Raw genomic sequence first — 9,869 nt, 5'->3', positions numbered from 1 at the left:
GATTGGCTGGGAGCGGGACGCGGCCCGCCCCCGGCGCGCTCCGATTGGCTGCGGGCGCGGTGCGCTGGGTGTCATTGCCCGGGGGGTCCCAAACAGTGTCAGTGGCGCCGGGAGCCCGGCAGGTGAGGGCGGCCCGGGCCGCGCTCGGGGCAGCGCCGCGGCCGCTCGGAGCGGCCCCGCGGGGCGGCCAGGCCAGGCCAGGCCGGGCAGCGGCCGGAGCGGGGGGCGGCGGGCAGGGCAGGCCCGCCCGTGAGGCCTGGGGGACCCCCGGCAGCCGCGGCCGGAGGTGCGCGGCGTGTGGAGCGAGGGGCGGCCGGCGGGGTGGGCGCGCTCCGGGAGGCCGCGGCCCCGCTCACCGGGAGAGCGGGCGGGAGAGCGGCCGGGCAGGTCGCGGTGTTTGGTGGGGAGTTGCTCAATAGCGGCGGCGGAGGGTGCCCAGGCCGGCCCGGCCGCTGTCGGGGCTCCGGAGGGGTCGGGCGGCCCCGCAGGTGCCCCGAGCTGAGGCGCGGCTGTGCCGAGGCCCGGATCGGGAGCTGAAACCTGTCCCGGTGCTCGCTTCCCCGCGGGGTGGGGTGGCACCGGGTGTTGGCGCTCAGGGCACGGCAGGGGCAGGTGTCCGTGCGGTGATTTCATCCTTTCCGTGGCATTCCGCCTTTCAGGGTTCCCCGGCGCCTGTGTCAGGCTGCTGTTGTGTTGCGGAGCGCTTTGTTATTAATTACTGTTTTGCTACTAATTTCTGAGTGGTTATCCTGCCTCCCTCAATGGGCTGGCCCTTGTAGAGTCTGGCCTGGCGCGAAGTGATGCTGATAACTGATAGCACGTTGGGGATTTGGCTTTTTCTTTTACTTTGTGAGCAGGTTTGGGGTGGGGGGACACCACAGAGCAGCTGAGGGGGTTCCCTGAAGGGCTGGCTGGGGTCTGTGGTGCTCCTCAAGTGCTTTCTGCCTTTAGGAAAGTAGCACAGAGGTTTCCCCTGGAGAACAGAAGTGTGAAGGAAAGCTTGAGAATGGCACAAAAAGCTGATATAAAGCAGTAGAATGTGTGAGCTGCAATGTAACCCACATTTTCAGGAGTACACTACGCTGCAATTGTGATTGCACGTTATTTTTATATAATTGTTTGCTGAGGCAGCAGCCCATTAGGAAATAGTGGGGTGGTGTAATGGTGATGACAGCCGTGCACCCGTACCACTATCTTTAATCACGGAGTCACAGAGTGGTTTGGGTTGGAGGGCTCTTTGAAGATCATCTAGTGCAGTTTGAGATACTTTTCCACTTTATCATGCAGGTCTGCGGGGTTTGTTTTTTCACTTTCACAAACATTCCAGGGGCTGTAGCGATTGAAGAAGTTTCCACTTGGTGCATGATTTTTTTTTTTTCCTCATTAAAAATGTGCTGTAAAGAGGTCTACAGGCCTGTGTAAGTGAAATTTCTCTCTTGCCACCTTGAAGAATATATGAAGAAGCTGTGTAACGAACAGTGCTGTGGAAATTTCAGTAAAAGCGCTGTGTTTGTTGCAGGTGTGTGCCCAGGAACGATGGCGACAGAGTCCCCGCGCCGCCCCAGTCGCTGCACTGGAGGAGTGGTGGTTCGCCCTCAAGCTGCCACGTAAGAACCTTCTAGAAGAACAGCCCTTACTGAAAAGGGTTTGGTTTTCTTGAGGAAGAACCCAGCCTGAGCTGGTTTGGGTTTTTTCCCCTCCAAGGGCAGCTTGTGTTGACGCTGCAGTTTTGGTGCGTTGAGCGTTGTCCAGTAAAGCCAACACATGGCATTTCTGTCTCCCTGAGTGGGACCCCATCCTCTGCAATGGCTCACCAAAGCTGTGTGTTTAAAAGCTGATTACTGCAGAGTTTTGTTGCTGTTTGCTCCATTTTGCTGTACAAACATTGCAGTGTAGAAGAGTGATGCCAGCTTATTCCTTAGGCCAGAGGGATGTGCCACATGTGATCCTTTCTTGCTGTTCTTTTAAACAACACCTTGTCCCAGGAGTGGATATATTAAAACATACAAAACTTGTCATTAAAGCCCTCCAGGAAGAATTGTGGATTTTTTTTTTTTTATTTTATTGAAAGAACAAAACCAAGAAAAAAGGAAGAAGCTTCATCCTTCTGGTCAGAGCACCTGACAAACACTTTTTATGCCTGGGCATCCTGATTTTCACTGTGTGCACATGGCAATGCTTCCATGGCAAAAGAGCTTTTTGGCTGTAAGACAGCCTAGAAGATTTATGGTTCTTGTCTGTTAAGGGAGTTTTGTAGCAATTTTTCTTTCTTCCTTGGGATGTTTATGCTGCTGCAAAATGGCACTGTATGGAAATGTCCACTTCAGGGGGTGTTACTGCGCCCTTGGAGATAACTCTGTATTTCCAGAAACTTCATTTTTATGCAAGAGCACAAGAAACTGATTGCTGTAGCACAAAAAGTTGTGTTAGAGCTTTGTCTTACAGCCGTTTTTTAATGTGGCAAAATTCCTCAACAAATGCATTTTCTCTCTGTAACAACATTTTCTTCAAAATATGCTTTAAAAGTATTATAATAGGAAAACACTGTAAGAAGTTGATGATCTGTTCTGAAGATGATTATCTGTCATTTTTTTAAACGTGGTGTTTTGTTCTTGAGGTACCTGTTTGTGCCTCAAAAATGTCACTCTTTTTGATGAGTCTGTGTGTGCTGAGCACCCAGCAGCATTCTGCTGCTCATGTTAAATTTCTGCACCATTATTAAAGGAAGATTGGGCTTTTTTTTGTGGGTTATGTTGTTTTGAACCGCTTCAGAGGCATCTCCCTGGAATTTTTTCAACTTTGGGAGAGCTTTAGAGCACACACTGAATAAAACACCTCCCAGACATCAGCTTGGGTTCAAGATGTGCTTGGGGAGAGGGGAAAAAAGTGCATTCCATGAGCTGAACCATGAAGGCAGCATGACTCTGGCTGGTTGGCATTCCCAGGGCAGCTTCAGACACTGTATTTAATACTCTAGCTGTGGCCAGGCGTGTTAATAAAGGTGTGCAGGGGCAGCTTGGGTGACCTAAATAAATCAGAGAAGAATCAGCACAAAAGAAACCACAGCTCGTTTGTGGGGCCTCAGCCTAAAGCTGAGTGGGACAATCTGGGTGCAGAAATCCTGGGATGTTTGGTTTGGTCATGGGCTGGAGTAGGCTTTCTGGAATGTAAAACTTCATATTTTAGATTTATTTCAAAGAGGTGTTGCAGCATTTGAGTTCAAGTATCTTCTGTATGGTTGTGTGCAGTCCTAAATTCTCCAGAGTGCTGCATTTTCAGTGCTAAACACTCCTGTTTTTATTCAAACAATCTTGCACATCTTCAGAAAAAAAGCACCTTTGGCCATCCAGAGTTCCTAATTTACAGTTCTCCTTTGTTGCTATGAGAAATCTTGAGTTGGCACAGGAAAAATTACAGCAGCATAAAAGTTAATTCCGGAGCTGCCTGAAGAAAACCTGAGGGCTTTTCTTAAATAATCTCTGACTTTCTGAAGGTGGCTCTTGTTGCCAGCGTGTCTCAAGTGTTCCTCACGGCACAAAGCACCACCTTTCTGCAGGGTTTCAGCACCACCTGTGTGCTGCTCTCAGCCCACGCTGGGGTTACTCAGCACTTACACAGGGGACTCACTGCTCGTGCAGGGCTAGGATACTCAGAGCATTGCTTTAACTCTGCCCCAACAAATGCATCTTATAGAAACCCTCCCCAGATCGATGCTGCTGCTGAACCTCCAGCAGGGAATAAGCCTCCCAAGCTATAAAACCTCAGCTGGAAATGCCTCTCCTTGCTCTTAGGGAAGCTTTTATTCCATCCCCTGCCCCTGAGCGCTGCCAGCATCGTCCGTCGTGCACAGGAGCTCTGGGAGTTTGCTTGTGCCACCAGGAGAGCTCCAGTCCTTGTTTAAATCCTCATTTTCATGTTGTAAGAGCCAGTTCCAAGTAGAAAAATCCTGAGGAATGATTTCCAAATCCCTGTACTACTTCAGGCCCCTCTGATGTGGAGAACATGTCTTACTCCTTGAATTTAGAGGTTGTACTTTGCCCCCGAGCAGTTATTCCATCAGCAGGTATCACTTGGCTTTTTTACAGACTTTAGTTACTCTTATTTCATAACTCACAGGCCACAATTTATATTGTCAGAATTTGGCAGTAAAACTAAGTGCCTGCATTGCATGCTTAGTATTCTCCTATGTGCTAAAGGTTGCCCATGCTTCAATTTTAGTAATTCATGACCATTTCTGAACTCCTTTGGCTGAAATTCTCCTTCTGTTTTCCAGGGAACAGTCGTACATGGAGAGTGTTGTTACCTTCCTCCAAGATGTTGTGCCACAGGTAGGGCGTGGATCTTTAAAACGACTTTTTTCCAGGGCACAAAAAAGCAGTGTCAGGAATCCTCACTCTGCTTTGTAAATTTATTATTTCATCAAATAAAAAACCAACCAAACAAACAAATGTTATGTGTATATCTATATCTTTTAATATATTTACATATAATAAATATGGCACTGGAATGGTCCCTTCCTGGTTGCCCATGTGCCTCCCAGTAGCAGAAGGGAGCTAATTTTGTTTTACTCTTTGGGGATGCTGTAGTCCATGGTGGAGGAGCACTGCAGCTGATTGTGGCTTCAGGAAATGTTCCTGATTCTGATTCCAAGGAATGATTTCGTGTCTTCTTTCCTCATGATTTTCCTCTTAGGAATTCCCAGTGCATTTATTCTGTAATAATACAAAACCAATGCCCTCAGTAATATCAATTTGTGAAATGCATTTTGGACTCAGGGTTAAAATTAAACATATTTAAAGTTTCAGTTAAGAGATTGCTGCATTCCACAGCCTCCCATTCCCCCTCTCTGGCTAAAGGATACAGTCTGTGTTTTATTTCACACATCAGCTTGCCTTGGAAGCGTGGAATGTGATTTGTTTTGAAAAGTAAACCCCACACTTACTTTTTACATTTGTATTTTTAGTCCATGTTACTGCTTTTCTGCCATGTATAAAGTGATTATACAAGATGTGTTCATATTTAATCCCAAATAGTGCTCAGTATTTTGTTATAATTCATTTGGAAGTGAGGGTATTTCTGCTGGTGCTCACGTTCCTGCCACCACAGCTTCTCCTGAGGACTGTAAAACCTCCAGGCTGGACACACTGCAAGTCTCACTCCACAATTTCTTTTTGTATCTCATCTTTTTATGGGAATCTGTCGAACACAGGGCTGAAACATGGATCTGTTCTCCTGGAATTGCTGTTTATTCTCTTTTAAATGGCTGCATTAAAGTTGTCACAAACAGAACTGAAAGGTGTCAGTAATATAAACTGTGTAGTAAAGGTTTCTTTCTTTCCTCAGTCTGGCTTGCAAAACTTTTAAGTGAATTAAAGAGAATTTTAATGATAAAACACCTCATGGAGAACCTCCAACACTGCTGAAGTTAAAGATTGTAGAAACCACTGTGTTTAATTTTATTAACTCAACTCTAAGTCACGTGGCGTTTCTTACCTGCCCCAGAAGATTTATTGTTACAAATATTTTATCTTTCCTACATCAGTGAGTGATGTTCAGCGTGGTTATGTTGTGTGAATACTGGTGACAATAAGCTCCATGAATCATGCTTGTGGTTTTTAATATAATTCCTTTTTAAAGGGGGAAAAAAGCCACTGTTAATCTCCCTTGTTTCAACCCTTTTGCTTTTTGTCCAGGCCTACAGTGGAACCCCACCAGAAGAGAAAGAGAAAATCGTCTGGGTCAGATTTGAAAATGCTGATTTAAATGGTATGCCTTCATTTTCTGTCACTTGTACTTGGGAGTTTGGGGTCCACGTGCAGTAATTCCAGTCAGCTTTCTCTGTAATAGCATAACTATAAATATCACAATTTTCTTGAGTAAATCCTCTCTTAAATGACATTTTCAACCACAAGAGAATGAACAAAGCTCACTGAAAGCATGGAAGCATCAGAGACAGAGAAGATGTATTTGGCTTGGTGAAAGAGGATGTTTCCAGGCCCAGTCAGAACAGGCTGCATTAAATAATTGTAAGCACAACACGAAGGATTCTGAAGAATATTCCAAAGAGTTTTGTTGTATGAACCTAAAAAGGGAATACCTGAGATTTTATGAAAAATAAAGGGAAAATGAACCCACAAGCAAACAAACCTTAACTGGCCAGAGATGGCCATAAAGCCACGTGGAGATTATAGATAATTTCTAATTTAATAACCCTGATTTAGGTTCTCTCTCACTCCATCCCTAACATTCCTTAAAAAAAAAGGGAACAGGGATAAACAGGTGGAAGAGCTCAGCTCTGAATGGGCAATCAATCACCATTTTCTCTTAGACTCTGTTGTTATCCAGAAAATTTTTCTCCATCATTTTAAATTTTAGAGCTTTCTCTAAACTTTGTGAAACTTTAGCAGTGATGTTTGCAGGTGCAAATATAAAAGAATATTTTCAGTGTTGTTGCAGCATGAAAATGTAAAGCACTTTGGTTGCTTTTAGTTCTGGCAATTGAGGCAACACCATCTAAGGTTGCTGAGAGCTTGGTCCTGACTTCTAATAATGGCTTTGCTGTTGAAATGTCATTCAGATACATCCAGGAATATGGAATTCCATGAAATCCACAGCACTGGGAATGAGCCCCCGCTGCTGCTGCTGATCGGCTACAGCGATGGGATGCAAGTCTGGAGCATACCTGTGAGTTCAGAGCTCACCCCCCTCCTTCCTTCTCCTTTTCTTTGTCAGTTTGGTGTTCCAGCCTTAATATTTTACCTTGAATTTCTCCCACTGGAGTGGAGAGAGCCAGCACTTCCCATCAATGTCATATGGATTGTGTGTAATGTGGTTATCTTCAGGTAATCCTGAGCACAGCTCCAACACTTCAATCCATGTACCTGCCCATTTTTGAGGGCTTTTTACACATTATTCCTAAGTCCATTTCCAGACTCAGACTGGGAGCAGTGTTTGCCATTCTGCAGTCCTTTGTAGCCCCACGACAAAACTGGATTTTGTTTTTTAACAGAAAAGGATAAGGGTTTAAAAACACCAGCAGGATTTGTTTGTCCCAGGAACTCAAGTATGACAGTACTAGTAGTATTTTACAATCACATGTTTGTCATGGACGTGATTTGCAATTTTAATTTTTATGAAGGCCTCTGTGTGCATATGGGTTTGATTTCATGCTGTCATCCCCCCTCCCTGGTTTGTGTTGCAGAGTGGTTAATGGGGCACATGGTCTTCATTTGGGGAATTTCCCCCAAAATTTCTCAAAATGAGAGAATAAAGTTGAATACAGTAGGTCATAAAATTCTGAACTTAAAAAAGCAAAATTGCTCACAACACTCACAACACCTTATCCTTCCGAAAAAAGCAGAGAGGATGGAGTTCTTTCCCTTTGTAAAATACATTGTTTTTTAAAGAAATGTGTACATTTTACAACTTTCTGGTTAGCTATGCAGGACATGTGTTTATATACCAGTAGCTTAGAAAATAATGTTAATTTCTACAGCAAAAGTTCAGTTTAATTGAGTTTTATGCGTGTTGTAGGGCTTTTCCCTTCCTTATTGCACCTTATTATCCTCTTGATTGCATCTCGTTAGCACAAATGAGGAAATAAGCTGATGAGGTTTTGTGCTTGAAGGAATATTTAACAGAAATGGAACGAGACCTAATATACTTCGCTAAATTTCAGTATTTTGGAGCTGTTTATTAAAGTTTGGGAACTTTAACTGAAACTCGGGAACATTTCGGCCAAAATGGGGTTTTCTCTCGCGGTGCGTTGCACAAACCGCCCACACGGGGGCGCTGGGACACCGAGCTAAGAGCGAGCGGCAGCACCCCCTCCTCAATCAGTTAATTAATCAATTAATTAACTTACCCGAGCATCACGTCGCCTTGAGCTCAAGCATCCTCACAAAACACCCTATTTGACCCAGCTGAAATGTTGTTATCCGAATGAGCCTGTGTTTTCTGCTAAAAAAGGGAGATGTGTTGCCATGGATGGATGTTTTTCTTTCTATCCTTTTCTTTTTCTTTTTCTTTTTCTTTTTCTTTTTCTTTTTCTTTTTCTTTTTCGTTTTCGTTTTCGTTTTCTTTTTCTTTTTCTTTTTCGTTTTCTTTTTTTTTTCCCTTGTGTCTGAATGAACCACAAGTTAGGCCATGGAATACCTGATTTTGCCTTCTTTTTAGTAGGACCATACAACCAGGCTGCCTTTTTTTTTTTTTTTTTTTTTTTTTTATCCCAGTGTATTTCACTTCTTCATCATTCCCAGCTTTTCATAGTACTTGCTGTTTCAGGAAAAATAACAAAAATTCAGTTGCAGGACAGCTTCTCTCAGTGCTGTTCAACTTTTGCAGAAGTATGAGCAGGAGGGAAGTGCAGTGAAATGGAGAAAATGCCAAATGTGGAAATATTTTACCATCCACCTTCAGAATGTCAGCGGTGGGGATATTGCATCATTTTGCCAGCCCTTTATTTGTATATTCTGTGAAATTCTGAGAGCACAGCCAGGGAGGTGCAGCTTGGACCTGCACACTTTGTGTTAGTCCAGTGTTGGAATGGCTCCTGTGTTAGTGCAGATTTTCACAGAATAATGATCTTTAACATCAGTTTTAAACATCTTTGCAGAGCAGGATTTCCATATCCACCAAATTTGGAGGGAACTTAAACTGGAGGGGTTTTTTCATAAACTGGAGGGGTTTTTTCATAAACTGGAGGGGGTTTTTTTCACGTTGTTGCTTCTCCTTTGCGTTTTCCCCCCTTGCTTAGCCTGAGCACAATAAAACCTGGCAGCTATGTGATTGACTTAATATTTAAGAGCTTATTTGGCAACACTTTTTTGTGCCCTTTGCTATTACACAAACCTTCCTGCTTGGCCCCACTGACTATTTAGCTTGTAATTAAGCAATGTTATTCCAGCTAAGGAGAAAAAAAACCCCAACGCTGCATTCTCCAGCTTAATCTGCAAAAGCAACAATCTGACATTTATGTGCAAATCTCCTCAGGAAAGTCATTATCTGTAGCATTGTGCTTTTTTATTCCTACAATTGGCCCTCTATTCAGCACTTAATAACGTGTTGCAGGCAGCAGGGGTTGTGTGTGAGTGATTATGAAGTGTTTATGACAGCTCCTAAGCCCACACTCCTGCTAATGGTGTTACACGGCCTTGCCCACACCTCGCTGCTGTGTCTCTGCGAGCTGAGAGTGCTTTCACATTAACATCTCCTCCGAGGAAGATCTTTGGAGTACAAAAGTGTGATTTGCAGAATGGGAGATACCATTAGGGGCGGCTTCAAAGGGCTGGGGTGGTGTTTGGGGGAGCCTGGCTTTGGAAGTGCAGCACGAGGTGTCCATCCAAAGGGCTTGGCTTTGATCTCTGCTCTCAGATGGGGGTGGGAAGGTTAAAAGTGGGCTTAAAATACTCCTGGCTAAGTGGGGAGGAATCTGGGACTACACTAGGAGTTCCTGTTTGATAATGGTGCAGTGGAGTTCTGTGTTTTGTTTGGAATTTGTTTTTTGCCTTGCTCCCAGTTTCATGTTTCAGAGACAACTGGAGCTGGTTTCTGCCCGATGTGGTTTCCACGCCTCTGTTCTAGATGTTTCTGTTCAGGGAATGCACGTTGGCTGCTTTTTTTTTTAATGTTTCTCATTGTAGGCTGTGAGTTTTAGAAGTAGAAAAATCATCTTAATGTATTGGTTCTTGTGACAATTAAAAAAGAAGCTTATCACATCCCAAGCTGCAATGCTTCCTCTGTCCAGACCTCTTTCTAGAGGGAACCACTTGCATGTAGCACTCAGAAAAATGGAGTAATGACCTGACCTAGTGACCCTGAAAAATGTCTGAGGACTTTGCAGAACATCTATGCAAATAATTTGCTGAAGC

The 9,869-nt window shown here is 44.2% G+C and overlaps 1 protein-coding gene across 3 annotated transcripts in view; it reads left to right on the top strand.

Annotated features, from left to right (window-relative positions):
* The first annotated feature begins 52 nt into the window (after positions 1-52).
* The window catches only part of BCAS3 (BCAS3 microtubule associated cell migration factor), a 300,455-nt gene continuing 290,638 nt past the window's right edge, over positions 53-9,869 (top strand). Inside the window, exons 1-5 of one of the 3 annotated variants that reach the window (XM_068210669.1) lie at positions 53-122; positions 1,520-1,607; positions 4,274-4,328; positions 5,694-5,766; positions 6,578-6,684. In XM_068210669.1, the coding sequence (XP_068066770.1) occupies positions 1,537-1,607; positions 4,274-4,328; positions 5,694-5,766; positions 6,578-6,684 (306 nt within the window). In that variant the 5' untranslated portion in view covers positions 53-122; positions 1,520-1,536. The remainder of the gene's footprint in view (positions 123-1,519; positions 1,608-4,273; positions 4,329-5,693; positions 5,767-6,577; positions 6,685-9,869) is intronic. The other 2 variants (XM_068210670.1, XM_068210671.1) reach the window with 2 other exon arrangements.

Source organism: Anomalospiza imberbis, chromosome 20, assembly GCF_031753505.1.
Source record: "Anomalospiza imberbis isolate Cuckoo-Finch-1a 21T00152 chromosome 20, ASM3175350v1, whole genome shotgun sequence".
NCBI classification, from domain to species: domain Eukaryota; kingdom Metazoa; phylum Chordata; class Aves; order Passeriformes; family Viduidae; genus Anomalospiza; species Anomalospiza imberbis.
The sequence above is the reverse complement of the archived record's forward strand: the minus strand, read 5'-3'. Positions and strand labels throughout refer to the sequence as shown.